Source organism: Cynocephalus volans, chromosome 8 (assembly GCF_027409185.1).
Source record: "Cynocephalus volans isolate mCynVol1 chromosome 8, mCynVol1.pri, whole genome shotgun sequence".
In the NCBI taxonomy this organism is placed as follows: domain Eukaryota; kingdom Metazoa; phylum Chordata; class Mammalia; order Dermoptera; family Cynocephalidae; genus Cynocephalus; species Cynocephalus volans.
The window spans coordinates 67,297,300-67,321,317 of record NC_084467.1 but is presented as its reverse complement, the minus strand read 5'-3'; the positions used below and the strand labels follow the sequence as shown (position 1 = coordinate 67,321,317).

The 24,018-nt window shown below is 43.4% G+C and overlaps 1 protein-coding gene across 1 annotated transcript in view; it reads right to left on the bottom strand.

The window, feature by feature from the left end:
- AK5 (adenylate kinase 5) overlaps positions 1 to 24,018 on the bottom strand; it is a 243,505-nt gene that overhangs the window by 15,200 nt on the left and 204,287 nt on the right. Inside the window, exons 11-13 of the mRNA XM_063104609.1 lie at positions 16,841 to 17,004; positions 14,806 to 14,922; positions 1,290 to 1,481 (exon numbers count right to left, since the gene is read on the bottom strand). Of these exons, the coding sequence (XP_062960679.1) occupies positions 1,290 to 1,481; positions 14,806 to 14,922; positions 16,841 to 17,004 (473 nt within the window). The remainder of the gene's footprint in view (positions 1 to 1,289; positions 1,482 to 14,805; positions 14,923 to 16,840; positions 17,005 to 24,018) is intronic.

The following is a 24,018-nucleotide window of genomic DNA, read 5'->3' as shown; positions in this document are numbered from 1 at the left end:
GTGTTATTTATTGATTGATGTCTCCTGTGAATAGCAAGAGGTAGATCCCCACTCTCCCCACTCTGGTTTGGGCCCTCAGGATTTCGTTCTCGGGCTGCTGTCCCAGCTCCCAGTGGCCTCCCAGTCTTACTTGCTCAGGATCCATTCTCCATAAGGCTGATGGAGTGAGTTACCTAGATTGAAACCCTGATTTTGCCTGTCCTCCGGGTCTGTCCCCATCACCCACAGAGTTATTTACATGAGGTGCATTTACAAGCTGGTCCTTGCTCGTCTATCCATCCCCATTGCTTGTCCTTCTTTTCCTTGGCAATTTATGTCACAGCCAAGCTGAGTGACTGGCCCCTCCGAACTTTGTCACTTGGAGCTTCTTCTGTGTGGAGTGTCCTGCTTCCCTCACACCCCTCCTCCCCCTGCCACCTGGCCTCAGGCAACTTTCTGGATACCTTTTTGTCCCCTTAGACCGGATGAAAAGGCCCTGACAACTCCCTCCATGCTTGCTTTAACCGCATACTGTGATCACATGTTTGTTTATGTCCCCTACCAAGACCGTAAGTTCTGCAGGAGTGTGAGGACCACATCCTGGTATCTGCATCAGGACCACTAGGGCAATGAATGCACCATAGGTGCCTGACACATATTTATGAAATTAGGGACAGAACGGGGATTGGGCAGTTTTCCCGGATTCATGAAGTTAATGGTGACTCGGCATGGATTAGAGCTCATGATCCTTAAGCTGAGACTACCCATGTCCCCACAGTGTCTTCAGTGTGTCACCAAATTTACCTGCTTTCCTGGCCCCAGATGCTGCTCCCCCCAGACAAGAAATCGAGGCAAAGGAGCCAAGTGCCAATTATGAACTAAGTAAAACTCTAGAAATACAAAGGCGTCGAATCTTAGATCTAGAAGAGACCTTCTGGACTATCCTGCTCAGCTGAGCTCTAGAGGCCACCCAGAAAGCCAGCGCAGAGCCGTCTCGGCCCTGTCTCCGCCACCCCCGCCCCTCCCTCCCTTCTCTTTCTTGGAAAAAGGAGTCGTTTTCAGCAACGGTAGTGGCATCTGGGAAAATTATATGACCAACTTTTTATAGTCTATGCGATGACAGATATTTGATTTTCGTTGAGACAAAAGTGAACAGAGTCAGGGACTCATTTTGGTCCAAATTTTGCAGCTGTAGGAAGCTCTAATTCCCAGATCCCTTAACCAAAAATTTCTTGGCTTTTTCTCTTCTCTCTTGAAAAAAAAAAAAGAGTAACCGGCTCATGTTAGAGGAGGAGAGTGAAATGACTCACCTTCTGTAGCTGTGTTTTTGTCTCATAGTAGGCGATCACGGGGATGGATGCTCGGTAGTAGGTCTCGAGGCGCTTGGCGATGGCCTTGGTGGTGTCGTCCACGCGCGGGCTGCTCTGGCTCCTCTGGAGAAGGCGGTTGGTCATGGTGTCTGCCGAGCAGTCCATGCAGATCACCAAGTGTGGGTCTCCAATCTAAGGGGTGGGGGAGCACAACACGGTCAGAAATTCCACTGTGTGGAATTTAATAACCTGCCCTCCACACTAACAGGAGTGTGTGTGTGTGCGCGTGGGATATTTCCTCCTGTGTGAAGCCTTCCTTGACCTACCGAGGCAGAGCTAATCACTTTTCCTACCATTCTATCGTGTATTATCGTCATAGCGCACTGTGGCTATGTCTGTCTCAGGGTGTGTGTGTGTGCACGTATCAGTACAGCATAGTGGTCGAGCACACAGTCTGCCGTCAGGCTGCTTAGGGGTCAATCCCGGTGTGAGGACTGGTCTCCAGGTGGACTTCCTCAATCCCTTACCTCGCTTTACTTGTAGCTTGTAGCTGCTCCCCACTGAGAGATAGAGCCCGTTGCTCCACCCCATTCCCTTGGCTCTGAACTGAACTGTAACTGCTTTGACCAACAGACTATAGCAGGAATGACACCACATGCTTTTAGAGGCTAGGCCGTGAGAAATTTTGCATTTTCTGTCTGGTTTTGCAGCAGGGGAAGCGAGCTACCATCTAAGATGTCCCACCACCCAGAGACTACCAAGCTGTGAGGAAGCCCAAGCTGGCCGCGTGGAGAGGACATGTGGACAGAGGTGCCCGACCAGCCCCCAGCTGTTTTAGACATCCCAGCCCCTCCTCCAAACATGTATACTCAGCCTTAGTCACTATCTGACTGCAACCGTATAAGGAATCACAAGTGAGAACCAGCCAGAGGAGCCCTTCAACCTCCAGAACCGTGAAAGAGAATAACAAGTTGTTCTATTAAACCACCTGGCTTCATTATTAACTAAAAGTGTCACCCAACTTCTCAGCACCTCAATTTTCTCATTTGTACAGTGAGGATGACCATAGGATTACTGTGAGGATTAAATACAATTAAATAAGGTAATGTATGTATGCTGCTTGGCATACAGCAAACAATAAGTATTTGCTATTATGCTTTTCTCCTCTCCTAGGCTCTGTGTGCAGGGGTTAGGAATCCTCCGTTCCTCGTCTCAAGTCATGCATACAGGATGTGGACTAAGAAATGTCTTAATGAATGAATGATGGTGACACGATCTGTGATATGAATCTCCTCATCTTTCTCTTAACTTTTCTTTTGTCCCTGGTGTCTCTGGGACACACCAACTTTGCCTCCACTACCAACTCCAACCCTGGGTCAGAAGGAAACATTGCTCCCTTCTGACCTTGCCGTGTTCAGGCTGTGAGTAAACAAAGGCTTGTCAGCCCTTTGTAGAAAGTGCTCAGGAGGGGGTCAGCGAGAACGTCTAGGGAATGCACAGAAACATGAATTGCTAGTAAGTGCTGATCAAACATTTATCTACCCTCTCTGAGGGATGGACTTTAAGGAACAGAGTGGGAAAATTCTCCAAAATCTACAAGAAAGAAATAAACCTCTGGACTATGTCATGCAACTTTTCTGTCTCTATTAATTTGAGTAGAAAGAGAGGTTGGGGTGAGATCGAGGAGAAAATGGCCCTTGTCTACCAGCAGAGGGCAAGCTTGGGAGGCAGCGTAAAGTTAGTTACAGAGAGGTCTGCTCCCTGAAACAGTATGTGGTTAGGGCTGCATGAGGTGGCCAGGCGATTTTTCCATTTGTGGGGTCATTTTCAGGCCATTCTTGGGGACAGAAAAGATAATCCAGGGACTCATTTAGTACAAATAGAGGTTATGTGTGGCTGAGCAGGAGCTGGCTAAATGATCCTCTGGACCGAAATAAGTGTGGGCAGAGAGGTAGCTTTTTCTTCCATATTGGTTCCCAAAGTGTGGTCCATGGACCACATATCATCTGGGAGCTTGCTAGAAATGAAAGTCTCAGGCATAACATCTGACCTACTAAATCAGAGTCTGCATTTTAAAAAGATCTCTAGGTGATTCTTCACAACATAATAATTTCAGAAACTGCTCTACAAAGCCACTTCCTTGTGCCAAATCTATGGGGTTTGACCTAACCCATTTCTCCTGAAATCAGCATTCTGTTCCTATATGAAAAGCTATTGAGAAGTCATTCCATTTGGAAGTGATCTGGACCACATCAGTTTTTGAAATGTTTGAATGAAATACATTTTAACTTTTTTTCAAAATGTTTGGATGCACTTGTATGCCTTTAGAAAGTCCCTTGGAGTTGCTCTCTGGCTCCGAGCTCTGCCCCTTCATCACTGGACTGTGGTTAGCCTCTAACATCAAGTGAACAGGACAGCAGATACTCTTGTCAGAATGAATCACAGAGACCTGGGGACAATGCCCTGCCCCAACATCACCCTGCTGGCATTGCTGGAATTCTGCCACCAGCATCACTTCATGGACTTTGGTATTCAGGGGACTTCTATTAGTGTACAAGTGCCCTTGGAAGGGTTGTTGAGGTCCTATAAGCAACATTTCAGCAGCTAACTGCACCAGGCTAAGGGCAGTACCTACAGCCATCCCTTAAATCCTTCAGCCCTCCTGCTGGGTGGTGTTATTATACCCACTTTAAGGAAATGGAGGCTCCAGAGGCTAACTTGACCACGGTCACTGAGAACTAGTTAACGACAGACCTGAACCTGCTGCGTGTAACTCCAAAGTCTGATGACTTCACCCTGGTGGAGAGAGCCATGGCCCTCAGAATGGGGCTCCGGCAGATGCCTGGTGGGCCACAAGGAGCCAGAGAGGAGGGCGGGCAGTGGGAAAGAAAGTGGACAGTGCTGGGTGCCGACTTGCCTGTGTGAGTTTTTGGAAGCTGGCTCTTGCTGCCCCTTGGGATCTAGTTAGGATCAGCACTCATGCTTGTGGTCCCCAGGGCATGAGGGCAGCCCGCCAGGTTGAGGATGTCAGCATCAGGGGACTTGTGATAATGGCTTTGCCTTGGTAATTCCAGCAGGTGGAGGGGAGGAGAAGCTGGCCCTGCTCCCCTCCGACCCGCACCTTAGTTTTCTTCTGATTAAGTCGGAACACAGGTCAGGCCGTGTTTACCAGTGGGCTTTGTCATGCCATCTAGGAACTCCTTTCTCTTGAGAATGACAGCTGTCTTGTTCTCTGTGTGTGCCTCAGTTTTCTCAGTTAAAGAAGAGGATAATAACACTTTCTACCTCACAGGTCCATTGTGAAGATTAAATGAGTTAATACATGTAAAGTGCCTAACTAATTTAAAACACTACACAAATGTGCGCTAATAAATTTAATGTGGGCCTAGCAACATAATCCCCTTGAGGTATAAAATCCCCTGGCGGTCAGATTTGGGTTTAGAAAGAGTCAGAGGCCCCACCCAGGCTTCTCTATTTCTCATTTGCTCTCACCCCTGAGGTCTGTTCTCTTGGGGAACCTTACTAAGGGGGAGTATGTGAGTCATTCCAGCTCTCCCGAACACACAGCCCTAACAGTAACCCCACCACCTGCTGCCAGCACCTCTTCTGCCTCCAGCCCGCCATCCCACAGCCCAAAGTTCCACAGTGAACCAGGAGTCAGAAGATGATGCAGGAAAATCTCAGGGGAAAATCCCTAAGCGGCCCCCAGGGCTCCCCACAATTCCAAACAACGACAACACATCAACTAGACATTCCCTTGGCCAGGCTCACATCCTTTTTTGTTATGAGTTCATTCTGAAGATTAGAATACATTTTTAAACAGAATCACTGACTCTGTAGATGAAAAGTGTTATGAGATGGTTAAGAATGGTCCAGCAGGAGCTGGCCAGTTAGCTCAGTTGGTTAGAGCCTGGTGTTATAACACCAAGGTCAAGGGTTTGGATCCCCTTAAAGGTCAGCCACCACCAACAAAAACAAACAAAAGAACAGTCAGGCAGAGAGACAGTAATGGCATCATTCACACACCCAGGAAAACTATATGCATATTCTGGCTAAGGGTAGACTTTCAGCTAAGAGTCCCCTGGGAGGAAAAAGCCAAGAGCAAGCCCGTGCCTTTTACCTCTGTTGGTACGTGTTTAGTTCGGCTGTTGCTGAGTATGAGAGTGGGTTAATACAGGAAAGCATTTCAATTTCATACAAGGGAGCCAGGCTAAGTGCATAGCCCTCCTCAAAATAATAATCACCTATATAATGGGGGTAATCACACCTACTGAGTAGGATTGTAAAGATTAATCTAATGACATATGGAAAGCATCTAGTTCAGTTCCTGGAACATTTTAAGTGCTCACAAAATAACAGCTATTATTTTTAGATTCTGTATGATTTTAACTATATGAAATGGACAGAACAAAGACTGGAAGAATATACATCCAAATGTTAATAGGTTATTCTCTGTTTTATACTTTTGTGTATTGTATCATAGCTATAAAATTTTTATTTCTATAGTCAGAAAAACTACACACTAGTTTTTAAAAAAGTGTAAAATTTACTGAATACCATAGACTTACAAATGTATAAAGGCATCCCATCCAATCCTTCCAACAATCATTAAGATAGGTATTTTTAACGTAACATTTTACAGAAGAGGAAATTGAGATATGCAAAATTAAATGACTTGCCTACCAGTCGGAGTTACAAAGCCAGGCTCTGAATACAGGCCTGTTAATATCAAAGTCACCGTAACCAGGCTGGGGATGGTGATCAGAAACGCCAGCTCCTCCCTCATATTCTTTCTGCCCTGTCACACACACACACACACACACACACACACACACACACACACACACACACACACCCTTCCCTTCACACACACCCTTCCCTTCACACACACACACACACACACACACACACACACACCCTTCCCTTCACACACACACACACACACACACACCCTTCCCTTCCCCAATATACCATGATGAACACTGAAGGCACAGATCATTCACTCAAGTGTGGGGGCTGGGAAGACCAGCGTTGGGAATAGAAGACAGGAAGGTAACAAGAAGCCACACGGTGACTTACCCCTAAGCTGTGGATATTAGTATGTGTTTGGTCTTTAGTGAAGTCATTTACAGTAGCAAAGCAAATTCTCAAAGGCCTGCATCTCAGAAAATTCAGCTATAGGTACGCAAAAGTATCAGCCCTAACTAACAACTGGATTTTTTTCAGATGACAGATGATCCCATCATTGGTCTCTGTGACACAAAAAGGGTGGTGACATTTCTGTAGGCTTTAAAACCACTCACAGGCATGAGTGTAGTTTCATGAGCAAGAAAGACTCACTCTGCTCCTGACCAAGTGGTTGCTCTGAATCTGTGAGGAACATCGGATTTCTGTATTTATCTTTTCAAAAAAGAAATTTTTTTTTGCATTTTATTATTTTATTTGTATTCAAAATATTTTAACATTTACTTGTACACGTTTGTGGGGTACAATATGTTGTTTCAATACATGCATACACTGCACAGTGACTCACTTAGGGTAGACAGCAAAGTTTTGTACCATTACTCCACCACTTTTCCTCTTTCTCTCCCCCTGCACCCCCCCACTGGCCTCTGGTAACCATTGTTCTACTCTCTATTTGAACGAGAACCACTTTTTTTTTAGATTCTACATATGAGTGATATCATGTGGTGTTTGTCTTTTTGTGCCTGACTTTACTTAACATGATGGTTTCTAGTTCTGTCCATTTTGCTGCAAATGATAGAATATCGGTTTGTTTGTTTTTTTTAGTAGCTGAGTAGTATTCCATGGTCTATACACCTTTCTTATCTTTTTTTACTCTCCTTGGCTTGAAGTCCATTTTATCTGATGTCACTGTAGCTAGCTACTCCTGCTATTTTTTGCTTTCCATTTGCATGAAATATCTTTTTCCATCCCTTCACTTTCAACTGATACGTGTCTTTATTGGTTAAGGGAGTTTCTTGCAGGCAGCATATTGTTGATTCTTGTTTTATAATCCATTCAGCCACTCTGTGTCTTTTAATTGGGGCATTCAATCCATTTACATTTAGGATTATTATTGATATACAGGGACTCATCCCTGCCATTTTGCTATTTTTTTTTCTGGTTGTTTTATAGATCCTTTTTTCTTTTTTTCTTACTGTCTTCCTTTGTGGTTGAGTGGTTTTCTCTAGCTTTACATTTTGATTTCTCACTATTTATTTTTAGTGTGTCTCTTTCAAGTTTTTGTGTTATCAATACTACCAGGCTTATAAAAACATGTTATAGTTATAACAAATTATTCTAGACTAATTACTTAACTTTGATAGGTAAGAAAAAAGAAAAAACCAAAGCCCACTGTATGCTTTGGCATCATTCCCTCCTACTTTTTGACAATTTGTTTTTTCAATTTACACCTTTTTTTTTTTTTTTGTCATTTTTTGAGCGCACCGGCCATCCCTGTATAGGATCCGAACCTGTGGCAGGAGCACTGCTGCGCTCCCAGCACCGCACTCTCCCCAGTGTGCCACGGGGGTCGGCCCCAATTTACACCTTTTAATACTGCCTATCTCTTATATGGCTGTTGTCTATGTAACTATCTTGTTAGGTTTGTCCTCTAGTCTTCATACTAAGGATGTAAGTGGTCTATTCACCACCCTTACGACATTGGAGTATTCTGATGTTGTCCGTGAACTTAATGAGTTACGTACCTTCAAATGTTTTCCTGCGCCTCCTTAGCATTGTCTTTTTCAGATTAAAGAACTCCCTTCAGCATTTCTTGTAAGGCAGGTCTAGTGTTGATGAATTCCCTTAGCTTTGGTTTGTCTGGGCTAGACTTTGTTTCTCCTTCATATTTGAAGGTTAATTTTGCTAGATAGAGAATTCTTGGCTGACAGTTTTTCTTCAGCATTCTGAATATATCATCCCATTCCCTTTTGCCATGAAGGGTTTCTACTGAGAAATCTGCTGAGAGATGTATTGGGGCTCTGTTGAATGTTATGTGTTTCTTTTCTCTTGTTGCCTTCAATCTTCTTTCTGTGTCTTTTGTTTTTGATAACTTGCTATGTGCCTTGGGGTGTGCCTCCTTGGACTGAGTTTGGTTGGTGACCTCTGGGCTTCCTGTACCTGGATGCTGTCATCTTTCTCCATACTTGGGAAATTTTCAGCCACTATTTTCTTGAATACACTTTCCACATCTCTTCCTTTTTCCTCTCCTTTGGGTATGCCAATTATGTGGAGGTTATTTCACTTGAAGGAGTCCCATATTTGCTGCATTTCTGTTTCATTTTTTCTTATTCTTTCTTCTTTTTGCTCCTCTGGTTGGATAATTTCTTATGTTTTATCTTTGAGCTCACTGATTCTTTCTTCCATTTGATTAAGTCTGTTGTTGGAGCTTTCTATTGAGTTTTTAAATTCAGATAATGTATTCTTTATTTCTAGAATTTCTATTTGGTTTTTTAAAATTGATTCTACTCCTTTGTCAAGTTTCTCATTCTGCTCCTGAATTTTTTTCCAGATATCATTTAATTTTCTATCTTTCTATTTTCTTGTGATTTCCTGAACATTCTTAAGAGGGTTATTCTGAATTCTGTCAGGCATTTCATAGCTCTGCTGTTCCTCTGCATCCATAGTTGGTTCTTTGTTTCCTATGTGGCAACATAGTTTTCTATTCTTCCTTGATCTTTGTGTCTTTATGTTGATGCCTGGGCATTTGAGGGGACTGCTACCTCTTCTGGGTTTTATAGGTATTCTTTGGTTGTGTTAGACCTTTACTGGTTAACATCAGAGCTTTGTCGCTGACCTGTGGCTTTTTTTTTTTTTCTCCTTCCTGTTCTGTGATGGATTAATAGCCACCACCACCACTTAGACTCTGCACAGGAACTAATGTGCTGTCCTGTGGTTTGTTCCTGAGCTTGTGGAACTTCCTTTGGACTTGAGCTCTCTGTTTGAGCTGAATTGCTGCTCTGCTGCTGATTCTCTGGGGAAGGATTTTTGTGCAGATTGTTAATCACTTCCGAGTCTGGGCTGTGGGAATTCCAGACCGAGACTGAGTCTTTCCTGAAGAATGAACCCCTTGCAGTTCTATTGCCCTGAGCATTTTCCATCGAGACCGGCTGCCTGCACTGTGCCCAATGTTCCCCTGGTGGGCCAGCCTTTCCCTGGCATTCCAACCACTTCTGGTGGGACAGGCCATGTATGCGTCCTTGGGATAACTCACCAGCCTCTGGGCTGCTCCTTTCTTCAGTTAGGTGCAGTCACTTGCTCTTTGTGAGCTCAGGGGAATCCTGCCAATGATCCTTATGGCCTGTGGGCTGGTAAGGTGTGCTCTGAAGCCCTCCTCTCCCCTGCAGACTCCAAAGCAGGTTACACGAAGGGAGCTGCTGCGGCTTTTTCCAGCTCCAGTCTGTGCACAGCAGCTACTCCCTGCCTCTGTACCAGGCTGCTCAGAAGTGGCCAGGGCTCAGAACGACAGGAGCTGTCCCTACACCCTCTTGCCATGGTCTCTGGTGCCTTCAAGAACTCTGTGTGTCTTTCCTCCTCTTCCCCCAGCTCTAGCAGTCCCAAAAGTTGGCAGTCTTTGCTTTTTAATAGTTGTAAATTGGGGAGGAGCGATGCTGGAAATTATCTTTGCCACTGTCTTCATGATGTCACTCTACCCAAATTTCAAATTAATTTCTTTTCTGTAGTTTGGAGGGAACTGTACAAATGATGGAGTCCCTGCAGGGCATAAATGAGTCAAGAGGAGCTCAGTCTATGTTTGTAGCATCTTCATTCTTCTGCTCAGGTTTAAAGCAGGTGCTTATTTGGAGGGTTGGATGTGTTCGCTTGCACACCTACCTAACTGCTGTTAGAATCTTCTAAAGTTACTGTACTCAAGGACAAATTAATGTCACTCTTGGTCTTTGTGAGCAACTCTCAGCAGCATGTAAAAGACTATCTTTGTAGATATCTAAACAGCTCACTTTCAGGGTCATTGGTTCGGTAATGAAATGGGGCACTAGCATATTTTTTGATGTGGCATCATGAATTTTAGCACTTATTGAAACTGTCCAGTCACCATGCTGATGACTCTTTCTTGCTCCTTAGTTCTAGTTAGGCTTATTCTTCCTTAATTCTAGCTAGATCTCTGGTGAATTGTGTCCACATTCTAAAACCTGTCTGAACGGGGACCATAATGGGAGAGGAAATCATATGAATGATTTGAATTCATACTTACCCAAAGGCCAGGGGACAGACCACTTGGCTGTATAAAGCCCTGAACCCACCCAAACTGGGTTATAAGCAAAGGAGGAAGGGGTGACAGAGCATGGGTTGTAAATGTTTGTATAAGGGGTGATTAAAAAATGAGTGATCCTAAACTAGATATTATTTTATAGATGTTTATAGCCTGGGAAACACATTTATGTATGTTATGTCATTTAATGTTCACAAAATCCTTTAAATAGGACTTGACAGGTATTATTATACAATTTTACAGAGGTGGAATTTGAAGTTGAGGGTCACACTAACAAATGTCAGAGATAAAAATCCAGTTTTGGACTCCAGGACACATGAGTGATGTGCTTTAAAGATATTACCTTGGGAGGCTCTACATGATGGGTCCCAGCAGTGCATTCATTGCTCAAAATGGTTTGGAACCCCATAGACCTAAGTTCTCAGATTTGCCTTCAGACCCAGTTTAAAAATCCCCAAAAGAGGGATAAGGATTATAATTTTGCCACTGTTTGTAGCCAGCAGTTGCCATAAATGAGAGAGAGAGAGAGAACCTATATTTACTATACATCTTATCCTTGACCATTTGGAGGCTTCAAAAGAATATTCTACCACCTCTGAGAGCAATTTTTTAAAGAAGACCTTTAAAAACATCTTTCTCCAGCACTTCCAAGCAAGTATATGACCTGTGCTGACTTTCCCAGTGGCCCTCCTGAGGCTCTACTGACCTGAAGTTCACAGGCAAGTGAACTTATGTGGGAAATCTCCTGGTAGGCTGCTCACCACCCTCAAGCCTGAGCCTCAGTAAACACTGGTGACCCTGCAGCACTTACAGCACATCTCCCAGTGTATTTTGGTGTTGTGTTTACACAACTGCCAATTCCCACTAGGCAGGGAGCTCCTCAGGGCTGGAGCACGCCTTCCTCATCTTTGTTTCTCCCCTCAAGCCCCCGGCCTTGCACAGACCCTGATTCTGAGGTGGTGTAGGAAAAATGCCCTTGTTTCTCAGTTATTCAGAGTGTATCTCCAGGGACTTCATCCACAGTCTTGACACTGGCTAAAAGACTAGAATAAACAGAAATGTATAACAATCTATGGAAGGCTTAATATCGTTAAGATTCATTGCTACCCAAAATGATCTACAGATTTAATGCAATCCCTATTAAAATCCCAGTGGGGTTCTTTTTTTTTTTTGGTTTGAATAGCAATATTTATCCTAAAATTCATACAGAATCTCTTTGACCCTGAAGGCCAAAACAATCTTGAAAAAGCACAACAAAGTTGGAGGTCTCACACTTCCTGATTTCGAAACTTACTACAAAGCTACAGTAATCAAAATCGTGTGGCACTGGCATAAAGACAGACACATAGACCAATGGAACAGACTAGAAAGCCCAGAAATAAACTCTCACATACATATGGTCAAATGATTTTGGACAAGGGTGCCAAGATCATTCGGTGGGGAAAAAACCATCTTTTCAACAAATGGTGCTGGGAAAACTAGACACCCACATGCCAAACAATGAAATTTGACCCTTATACAAAATTAATTCAAACTGAATCAAAAGACCTAAATAGAAGAGCTAAAACTGCAAAACTCTTAGAAGAAAATATAGGGGAAAAGCTTCATGACATTGGATTTGCAATGATTTCTTGGAAATGACAACAGAAGCATAGGCAATAAAAGTAAAAATAGATAAATTGGACTATAACAAAATTAAAAACTGTGCATCAAAGGACACAATCAAAAGAGTGAAAAGGCAACTGATGGAATGGGAGAAAATAATCTGCAAATTATATATCTGATAAGGAGTTAATATCTAGAATATATAAAGAACTCCTACAACTCAACAATAACAAACAACAAACCACTTAATTAAAAGATGGATAAAGGACTTGAATAGACATTTCTCCAAAGAAGACATAAAAATTGCCAAAAAGTACATGAAAAAAATGCTCAACATCACTAATCATTAGAGAAACCAAATCAAAATCACAATGAGATAGTATCTCGCATCTTTTATGAAGCCTATTATTAAAAAAACAGAAAATAAGTGTCGGTGAGGGGAAATTGTTGGTAGAAATGTAAAACAGTAGTTACTGTGGCTGTCAGTATGTACGTATATGTATAGTACGGTGGTTCCTCAAAAAATTTAAATAGAATTACCATATGATCCAACAATTCCTCTTACGGGTATATACCCAAAAGAACTGAAAGCAGGACCTTGAGCAAATATTTGTACACCCATGCTCACAGCAGCATTATTAACAAAGGCCAAAAGGTGAAAGCAACCCATGTCTCCACTGATGGATGAATGGATAATCAAAATGTAGCATATACGTGCAATGGAATGTTATTCGACCTGGAAAAGGAAGGAAATCCTGATACATGCTACAACATGAATGAACCTTGAGGACATTTTGTTAAGTGAAATAAGCCAGTCACAAAAGTGCAAATCTGTATGTTTACACTTGCAGGAGGTACCAAGAGTAGTCAAATTCATAGAGACAGAAAGTAGAATGGTGGTTGCCAGGGGCTGGGGTAGGGAGGAAAGGGGAGTTATTGTTCTGTGGGTATAGAGTTTCAGTTTAACAAGACCAAAAGAGTTCTGGAGATGGATGGTGCTGATGGCTACACAACGATATGAATGCATTTAATACTGCGGAACTATGTACTTAAAAATGGTTAAGAAGGTAAGTTTTGTTACGTATGTTTTACAACAATTTTTAAAAAAGTAGAACAATCCTCCCAATTCCATTTTATAAAAAACAAGTTGATTTATGTTGAGATTTGTGTTCTTGAAGTGGTTTGTGTCATGGGAAGAAGTTCATTAGAATTCTGTCCCCCACTAAGAACTTCCTGGAACCACCACAGTTGTAGGGCTCTGCCACACAAATCCACTTGCCCCTGCCTACCCTGTCCTGGGGTGATGGGGCTCTGGGGCCCAGGAACAGCCAGGGTCAGTCCAGGGTCCACCCTTGACAACTAGACCTGGGAATTTTTTCTTTGACTCTGGTTGTAAGCAGGAAAGACAGGGGAAGGTGAACAATTGTCCTTTAAATATTTAGATACCAACTGGGGAAGTTAAATGAAACAGAGGCTCAGAAGGAGGTCCAACTAAACCTCAGGAGACACACACATATAATTCACCTTAATCAATGCTGCCGTGTTAGAGATGGATAGTCCCCCAAAATCTTTGTCCTATCAACAGTTGTCACTTACCAGAAAGTTGTCATCAGCTGTGTGACTGTGGGCAAGTCATTAAACTTCCTGGGTTTAATTCATCACTTTTAACATGAGGACACTACTTCCCCTATCTAAAAAGTTTATTTTAAAAAACATATCAAACGAAAGAATGTATATGAAAATGTTTCAAAACTAGTCTAAAGAGATATTTATATAAATAAAAATTTCTGGTAGGTTCTGAAGTCAGTCTTTGTTTAACAAAAGGGAAAATTGTACCTTTCTTTCTTGGACACTATAAAAGTACAGCTAATGTATATGGTGTCTGACACAAGACCTGGCCCAGCGTGGGTTCAGTACATGGCAGCTACAGTGCTTTTTAATTCCTGCCCCTCCCAAGTGGCCCTGACCCACCCGCCCTCTTCACTGGGAGTGGGGGTTGGAGAGGTTGGGATGGTGGGAAGATGGGGTGGTGTGCATGACTCCGCCTGGCCAGCGTCCAATCTCCAGGCTTCTTTCAGTAGGGCATCCCTACTTTTCCCAGGGTAGTTTCCTTCCCTCTCTCAGTCTGTGTGGTTCAGGTGTGGCTCCCAGATCCCTTCCTCCCTCGCCTCTCCCCTGGTCCTCCAGGCTGGACCAGTCATCGTGTTCTTTCTCCTTTCCCCTTGGCTGCAGTGATTGATTCAGTGATGACAGGGCTGCGACCTAATATGGGATGACAAAACCCACCCTGTGTCTTTTGCTGGGCCCATTGGGAAACAGAAACACTTTTCTGTGAGTTCACTCAGATGGTAGTATATAAGCCTGGGGGACAGGAAGAATATGAAGCCAACACAAAGGAAAGAAGTCCAAAAGACAGAGGGTCGGACAATTGACGAACAAATTTGAATACTTGGATCCAACCATGTCTGAACCACTCTTGGGCCTTTTAGTTACTTAAGTCAATAAATCTATTCCCCCCACCTTTTTCTTTTTGTCTAGTTCGAGTTGAATTTCTACCATTTGTAAAAAAAAGTTTTGATTAATGTAATTGGGAAAGGGATAGACTTTGAATTCACCCCCCAACCTCAATGATGTCCCCTATTTTTTTCTGGAATGATCCTCATAACAACAGCTCACCCTGCGTCCGAACTCCTCCCCTTGCTTCACTTCCCGTGGGTAGCCGTCGATCAGGAAGCCCTTGGTGTTGCTGAGGCTGGACACCATGGCCTCCTTCAGGAGCTCCAGAACGACACCCTGGAGCAGAGGGAGAAGGGTCAGGACCCACACTCATCCACTGAACAGCACTAGCATGATCACAAGTCTCCCTTAGTCAGGGAAGGTTCAGATAAGATCAACAGCAGCCAGCAATACACCATATTGCATCAATTCTCAGTCTCATTTCCACCTCCTCCCTCACATTTTAGTGCTATGAAATTGGTAGGTATCTTACAATCAGTGCTGGGCATACTTTAATCGTTTGTGTTTTTTCTTACTGATACATTCTTACTGATTACATTTTACTGGGGTGTCTTAAAATAATGGCATCTTAGATTAGATGAAATATGGTAGCCCTCCATGAATTAGGTGTAAGGGCAGTTTAAGGCTAGACAAAACACAGTATAAGAAGAATTTCACTGTTAATTTTTTTTCCAGTAAATATTTTATAAAATTTGACATCCACTGACTTGAGAAGACTTTCAGAAGAGGTGAAGTAGCATTTTCTAGCAACATTGCTCTCTGTTGAAAGTTTTGATTTCACAAGTGCTTATGGAAAATAAGGGAGTAGAGATCCATGGAAGCTTGGGAATGGGTGAAGGAAAAATGAAATGAGCTGCTAAAATGCAGGAATTTCCTGTTCTCTGGCTCCCTGGCTTTTGGCAGGGGCTTGGGAAATGCAGCCATCACAAGCGTGGTGGTGACAATCTATCCCTAGATAATTGTGAATTAACTCCTCATGAAGCTCATATTCTAGGGAGGAAGGCAGACAATAGATAACAAAATAATTTAGAATAAAGAATCAGTGAGGGATAACCTACAGGCACAACATTAAAGCAGAGCAAAGAGATATAGAATGCTGGAGCTGCTATTTTAGATAGGGTGGGCAGGGAAGGCCTCTGATAAATTATGACATTTAAGCAGAGATCTGGATGAAGCGAAGGAGCAAACTCTGAATATATGAAGAAAGAGTACTCAGGCTGAGGAAATAGCAAGTGCAAAGGTCCTGAGGCAGGAACAGCCTGGCTTGTGGGGGAACAATGAGGAGGCCAGTGACTGGATGGGAGTGTGCACTGTGTGCGTGGCAGGAAACAACTTTGGAGAGGTCGCTGGAGTCCAGAGCCATGGGATGGACTCTGGATTTCATTCTAAGTGTGGTGAGGAGACTTTGGAAGGCAATAACACAGTTTGATAAAAGTTTTAAAGAAATCACTCTGGCTGCTATGAAGTCAACTATGGGGGAATAGAGTGGGTACAAAGAGGCTGGCTAAGAGGCAACTGCAGTGGTATTTTCCTTTCATCAGGATCATTCTGGCATCCAGGTGGGAAGCAGACTGCAACTGGGTAAGAGGAAGCAGAAAGCTCTGTTAGCTAATAGGGACTGTACTGTAGTGCCTAGCAGGGGACCTAGGATGTACACCAGGGATGAATATTTTCTGATATCCACATATACAGCTTCTAAGAGATGGATGGTGACTTGAAAATAAAAAAGATATAAAAAGAGATATCTTTACTTAAATTACAAAAGCAATATATCAAGATCCTTAAATTCTCTATTTAAGATAATGCTATCATATCTCCCAGAACTAGAACAATGTTATTTTCTATTTTCCAGTGCTTTCTCATTCTAGGCTCTACAGCACCATACTCACCTCTGTTTAGAAGATTTTTACTCTAAAGTGGGGACCAGTTTTGGGGGAACATGTGAAAGAGGCTAACACTGAACGGGTTGGCAGAGCAACAAGACAGAAAGAACCTGGGCCTGCACAACTTGGTTGGGTAGATGCACTCTCTGCTGTAGACCTGCTGGCCTCTGGATTGTTACAGCAGAGGGAAATAAAATACAGTTATTGCCCCTTTGGGTTTCTTTGTTCCAGCAGCTCAGACTCATTGCAACAGCCCCAAATATCCCTCCAGCCAGGGCAGGCAGCTCTGGGGGGCAGGCAGTGTTGCTTACTGAGGGCACCAGGTCTCCACGTTCCATGATGTCTCTGATCAATTTGCTTCTTTCAGATTCTGATGCCAGCTCATTACGCAGGAGCTCACCAGTTGAGAGATGTGTAAATCCATATTTTTCCACCAGCTTTTCACACTGTGTGCCTTTGCCAGAGCCAGGGCCACCTTGAAAAGAAGTCATGTATCAGACATGCATCCCCAGACTGGTGCCTCCCTTTTTTTTTTTTGACTGTAGTCACCGTGGTGAGCAAGCCTCAGTGCTTCCTTCATCAAGCATGTACTGAGAATTTACATCTACTGGGAGCCGTGCTGGAGCCATGGACACAATGGGGAATGGGATAGAATCCTTGCCCTCAAAAACTTACTATCCATGGGGCTGGCTGGTTAGCTCAGCTGTTTAGAGCACAGTGTTATAACACCAAGGTCAAGGGTTCAGATCCCCACACTGGCCAGCTGCCAAACAATGCTCCCTCCCCCCAAAAAAGGGGGCTTACTGGAGGGGGCAGGTATTACAGACAGACAACAAGAGGTGGTCTAATGGGGAGGAGTTCGGGCTGCTATTAGGGCAGAGGAGGGGCACATGACTCTGTTTTGGTAGAGGTGCAACTCTGAGAAGTTTCCTGGGGAACTGAACCTGCTCGTGTGCAAAGTACTGGCTACAATGCCTTATACTTAGTGAGTACTCAACAAATGCCAGCTGTTACTTTAAAAAAGAAATTGTTCTTATTTTCAGACTATCACAAACTTACAGAAGAGTTGTAAGTAGAGTACAAAGAACTTTCTGAAACATTTGAGAATATGCTACCTCATCACTCCAGAACATTTTAGCATCATTTCCTACGAACAAGGAAACAAGCACATCCTCCTACACAACTACATCCTCAGACCCTATTCAGATTTCAATTGAATTGTCTCAGTTGACTCAAAAATGTCCCTTGAGCCACTGGATCAAGTTCAGAATCACACATTGCCTTTAGCTGCCATGTCCTTCTGGTCTCTGTCAGTATGGAACAGTTCCTCTGGGTTTCCTTGACACTTTTATATTACACATAGTGATCTTGTAGAATGTCCCTCAATATGATTTTTTGTTTGTTTTTTTCCCTAGCTATGATTATTAATTCTGGGTGTCTACCACATCCCTTTGATGATCCCTTGCCCCCAAGTTCAACTAGTTGCTACGTCATAGGATTTTACATCTGAAATAATAATAGCTAAACTTTGCCAAGTGCTCTTGTACCAGCCACTGTTCTAAGCATTTATGTGTATTAATTTAAAATAAACTTAAGAGGCAGGCACTGTTATTATCCCCATTTTACAGGTGGGGAAGCAGAGGCTCAGAGAAGTTAGCTCCGCTGATTTGGCAAGCCTAAGATTTGAAGCCCAGACTGGCTCTCAGAGGCGTTGCCTTCTCTTCCCCGCCATGGCCAGACCTACGTGGCCACTGCTCCGTCCTCATGCTCTAGCGGGAATGGGTGGGGCTCTGGAGTGCAGCAGACCTGCTTGCAGGGTGACGTGCCTGAAAAGCATGCCACCCCCCAGCTCCATCGCATTCAATGGCTTCCCATGCCCCAAAGAATAAAATCCAAACTCCTTAGAGTGGCATTTCAACCCTCTGGAATCTAGTCCCATTTGACCTCTCCACCTCCCCCAACACTGTCACGTGCAACCACACACAGTTTCTTCAACAAGATATTCTTTTCCAGGCCACTGTGCTTTTGCTCTTCCTGGTCCTCAGTTTGAAAGGCCCTTCCTCCCTCCTCTTTTCTCTCCATATCTCCCCAGCTTTATTGAGGTATAATTGACAAAACTGTATAGATTTAAGGTCTACAACCTGATGATATTGCATCTATTGTAAAATGATTACCATAATGTTACTTATCATATCCATCACCTCACACAGTTACCTTTTTTGTGTGTGTGTGGTGAGGACATTTAACATCAATACTTTTAGCTACTTCAAGTACACAATATGGTTTATTAACGATGGTCCTCATGCTGTACATTAGCTCTCCAGAATGCATTCACCTCATAACTGAAAGCTGGTATCTTTTAACCACATCTGCCCATTTCCCCCTCCCCCACCCCCTGGCACTGACCATTCTACTCTCCGCTTCCATGAGTTTGGCTTTTTCAGATTCCATACATAAGTGAGATCATGCAGGATTTCTCTCTCTATGCCTGGCTTATTTCACTCAGCATAATGTCCTCCAGGTTCATCCACATCACAGACAGCAGGATTTCCTTCTTTTTAGGGCTGGATAATATCACTGTATATAGCACATTTTCTTTACCCTTCCATCCTCTTTTCTAACTACCAAGATTCTCCTCATCTCTTGGGCCCAGATCAGATGCTCCCCCCTTGTGGCAGGACCTAGCCCTCTTGCCCTCAACTCTGTTGCAGGGAGTGGTGTGAACAGCACCTGGGTGCTCTCTGCCCGTCTCACACTTGGTCTCCAGGTCCCTCACTAGACCCTCTGCCCTGGAGACTTCCCTGGGTGCCCTCAGCACCGAGCACAGCACCTTGCACATAGTACTCCATAAATGTTTGATGAATCAGTTTTCCTGTTAAAAGGGAATATTTAACGTTAAAATGCAAAACATGATTGAGATTTTAGTATGGTAGTGAGGATTTACTACGTATTGTGCAATTTTCCTGGTTTTCTTCTCTTTATATTCAAAACTTCTTTCTCGGGGCAGTTGGCAACTGCCCTCTTAAGGGACAACTTTAATTGTCTCCCCTTTGTAGAAGGCTTCTCATTCCTTCTCTGCCTCGAGAGGAAATCCAGGAAAGGTTCATGTTTTTTATCTTCTGCTCACCCATGCAGCTGCTCTAAACCGACTGGAGAGGGTTCAGACCCCTCACAGCATTGTCCTGCTGGGCTGGATATAACAGGAAAACAGCAATTACAGAGGCCAGCGGAATAATACAGACCATTTACAGGAGGAGCCAATGCCAGCTAAGGCTACGTCTGCTGCAAGCACTATGACTCCCGTCTGCTGATGTGACAGGAACAGAGAATGGGGACAAGAGAAGGCCACTCAGGGGAAGAAGTGCTTCGAGATAAATGACTGAGGGGAGCAAGCAGCTGAGCTCCTGCAAAGGCCATAAGGGCTTCTGTGGCCAGATTTACCTGGAAACGCTTTTCCTGGGATGGCTGGAAGCTGGTCATGTGGAAAAGATTTCCAGACTTGGCTTACAAGGCAAAAATGCTGTGTTCCAATTATTTTCTTCCTTCAGAATCCTACTAATATGACTATTATAGTTTTTGTTCCTCTAAAATGTTATTTAATGTCTCGACACAAAGGCAATTAAAAATCTTCAGCTCAAATTAACAACAGCTGTGTGTTAAACAGCAGCCGCTGCCCCAGTTAGAAACCTTTCTTGGGAGTAACAGCTGCAAATTCTTAGCATTCTTTGGCCAAATGGTGCAGGCCCTGTGGAATTTTAAGTAATTTACACAATGACTTGATTCTTCCCTAGACTCCAAACTGGAGAACAAAGTGATTTTATCATGGCACAAAATCTGCTGGCGGAAACATGAATTTTCATATACTGTTACTTACATGTCTTTGAGGTCTTAACTTTTGACTTTTAAATAAAAAATAATGATATCCTTCCAGGATAATTTGTTACATGGAACAAAATCTTTTGAGGAACCATATCTCAGAGTGAGTGGGTTGTGTTCTCTGGTGACAAGAAGATTGATGGCACACGAGGAACTGTCACATTTCCTGTGATCTCGCTGATGTTTAGTGTATCATTACTCAAGGCTTAAACCCCTGAACAAACCCATACACAATACCATGTGGTGTGATTCACAGAGCCTGGAATATGAGATTCCATTTTGAAGTCTGTCAATATTTCCAAAAAAAGAAAAAGGTGAAAAAATGTTTATTCTCAACCTCAGATGTGATTTAAAAATTTTTCCATGCAAGGCCGAAGCTGTTATATTGTGAGAAATGCAAATACTGTAAACTGCCACTTCACAACTCAGTAGATCGTTTCCCCCTCAGGTCCCCGACAGCCCCAGCGTGGCCACGGAAGGAAGGGAGAGGAGACTGTGGGGAACTAGGAGACGAGGGAGCCTGAGTCTGTATTCTCACTGGGGTGTTCTTTCTGGTACCTGGTGTTCTTTCAGATACAACCAAAATGCTCTGTGTCACCTGGGCAGGCCCATCTGAGTCTCCGTTTTCAGTCTGCTTTCTATTTGCGAGAGGAATGCTCTCTTAGGAGACAGCTCCTGGATTCGTTAGCTGAGCTCTTCAAGATAAGGACCTGGCTCCTAAGCAACTGTTGCAGGTACTTGGCCTCAGGAAAAAAAGAAAGAAATGGCAAAGCTGGTGTGTTACAGCACGTTCCAGGCTCAGAAGGAAAGCCCAAACAAATGAAGATGTCAGGCTGATAATTAGCTGAATCCCAAATACAAATGCATGCACTTAAGTTTCAATTACACTTTTAAGTGTTTTACATAGTAAGGGCACAGAGCTGGTTATGATGTCCTTTGTGGACATTTTATTGTGTCTTGTTAATGGCAGGATGCATCCTGAAATTAAGCATGAGGCCTATTAACACAGCTCTTCATTGGAAAATCATCTATTGTGCAGCTGGTATGGGTCTGACACTGTGCTAAGCCCTGGGAATAAAAAGACTCAGAGCTGGGTGTTTTCCACTAGAGAAGTCACAGTTGAGACAGGAGGATGGATAGGTGGCCCCACATCACAGCAGTGGGGTAGGGCTGGGAGTGGGGCCTGTGAACACCACCGCAACAGCACTGGGAGGGACTCCCCACCTGGTCTGGGAAGGGTGTCCGATCACCTTTGCCAACACAGGGGAAATGTGGGAAAGAAGAGCAGGGGGCTGAGCCTGGTGTCTTCAGTAGTAACATGATTTGGAGCACAGAAGGGTTCTTCAGAGAATGGCAGGAAAGGCATGTGACGTATTATGAAGGGCAAAGGAGAGATGGATCCGACGATAAACCTTGGCTCTGCCACCTACTAGTCATGTGGTTATAGACCAGCCTTTTAATTTTTTTGAATCTTAGTTTTCTCATCTGTAAATTGGGGGCAAATAATCAACTTTCTGCCTCACTCCACTTTTGACTCTCCTTCCCCCTCCTCTCCTATACCCAACTAGTCAACAAGCTCTGCCAAGTCTACATTTGACAAAGTCTCTGAAATCTGTCCCCTTGTCCCAAGTCTCATTGAAAATTTCCCATGTCCCATATCAGTCAAAAAAGTGGTGCTTGGTAAATGCTATTTACAATGAAGGGAGGTTACCCAGCTCTCTAGCTCTTCCTGAACGATGCCACCCAGCACACCAAGGTTTGAATTAAACATAAGCTGAAGTCAGCAACAAGTCTGGGCACGCGTCATCATGTAGAGATGTCCAGATCACTGCAGGCACTTAAGATATTTCAGTGTGTGATCTCTCTCTCTCTCTCTCTCTCTCTCTCTCGCTCACACACACACACATTTGACAGTATATGTGCAGACACTTGTACCTGGTTTAGAAAACTCATAAAGTTTATTTTCTCTAAGTTGCAAAGCAGAGAGGACAGCATTCTGTGGTTCTAATTGTCATCAGCAAAGCTTTCCAGGCCTTAATTCCCATCTCAGTCTCAGTTCTTTAAAACTCCTCAGCACCAATGACCTTCATCACTAACCCAATTTCAGCTCCCTATTGTTCTGGCTGAACCTGAAGTTCATCATTAAGGTCTGTCTTCCCACTCTGATAGCATCTTCCTCTCCTTCTTTACCCTTGACGTTACTTTTTCTCAGTTTGTTCTTTGCTGTCATTATGAGCTCATGAAGTTGGTCTGTTCCCTTTGGGCTCCACCTACCTCCCTTGCTAGCAGGACACCAGGCTCTTTCTAGTAACGTTGAACCCTTTGCCCCCTGAATTCTGTTGTGCCTGCCATGGCAGCCACCAGCCTGCTCTCTGCCCAGATCACCATTGGCTTTATCGCATATACTCTGGGCTGCTAAGAATTCCTTGGGAGAGTCAGAAAACTGAGCTAACTGAGTCATGCTATCTAACTTCATGATAGCTTTTAGTACTACTGAATATCAATCAGTGTCCATGAATGGATTCTAATATTTCCCACTTTGTCCTTCAACATATCCTTGTTCCTCTCACTCTTAATAGACCTTTTTAATCCTCCTATTCACTAAGAAGATGAAGATTATCTTCTTTCCTCAACATTTTCAAAACATCTGTGTCTTCAATCCTCTGTCCTTTGTCCCTCCTTTCTCCTGTTTAGAAGACTTTATACAACTTATTCAGCCTAAGGCTAATTTCTCTGCTTTGGTTGTTGTATCACCCTGGCATTTTCTTCATAGTATTGTGTGTGTGTGTGTGTGTGTGTGTGTGTGTGTACACCTTTCACATAAAAGAAGCAAAGGACTAAAGGTCCTGAGTTCCAGGTTCACATCTCAGACCTTTCTCCACCTGGTTAGATGACTTTGATCAAGTCACTTATCCTCTTTAAGCTGCAACCTCTTCATTTACAATGCGGATGGTCATAATGCCTATTGGTTGTGAGGACAAAGTGAGGTAGTGCAGGTGAACTGCCTGGAACACTAGCCGGCAAAGTGAAACACTCAAGCATTATGATTATTGTCCGTATAATGAGGCAGCTAGTGTTGGTGATGATTAAAAGTCCTCCTAGCTCTAACATCCCATGATTTTACAAAGATTAGTCACAGCATTTTTACATTGTGGTACTATTTTACCATTTTAAAAGATGAATAGTCTTCACAGTTATAGCTTGTGAGGGTATCAAATATCTTTTGCAGATCAAACTGTCCTATTTCTAGATAACCTTCAGATTTGTTTAAAAATCTATCATATTTCTGCCTGTTGAAATATTTCTTTCTTTATAAATGAAAATGAGATCCAAAGTTGGGTTCAAATTTTTGTGATGAATGACTCTTTTCAGAGAAAAGCTATTACGCTGTCAGCATGAACTGCTGTGCCCTAGGAATGGTCTTCAACCAGTCTGAGCCCATGAGTTGCTTTAAATGTTCTGCATCTGGGATGAGCTGCATGACTGTGCAGAGTGTCAGCAGGCTGTTGCTGGGAACTGACCCTCTCTGACCAGACACAATTAAGAAAAATAGATCTCTAACCTCAAAGACAACGTCTCTATCAGTTCTGAAAGGCACAGACTACTTCAGGTT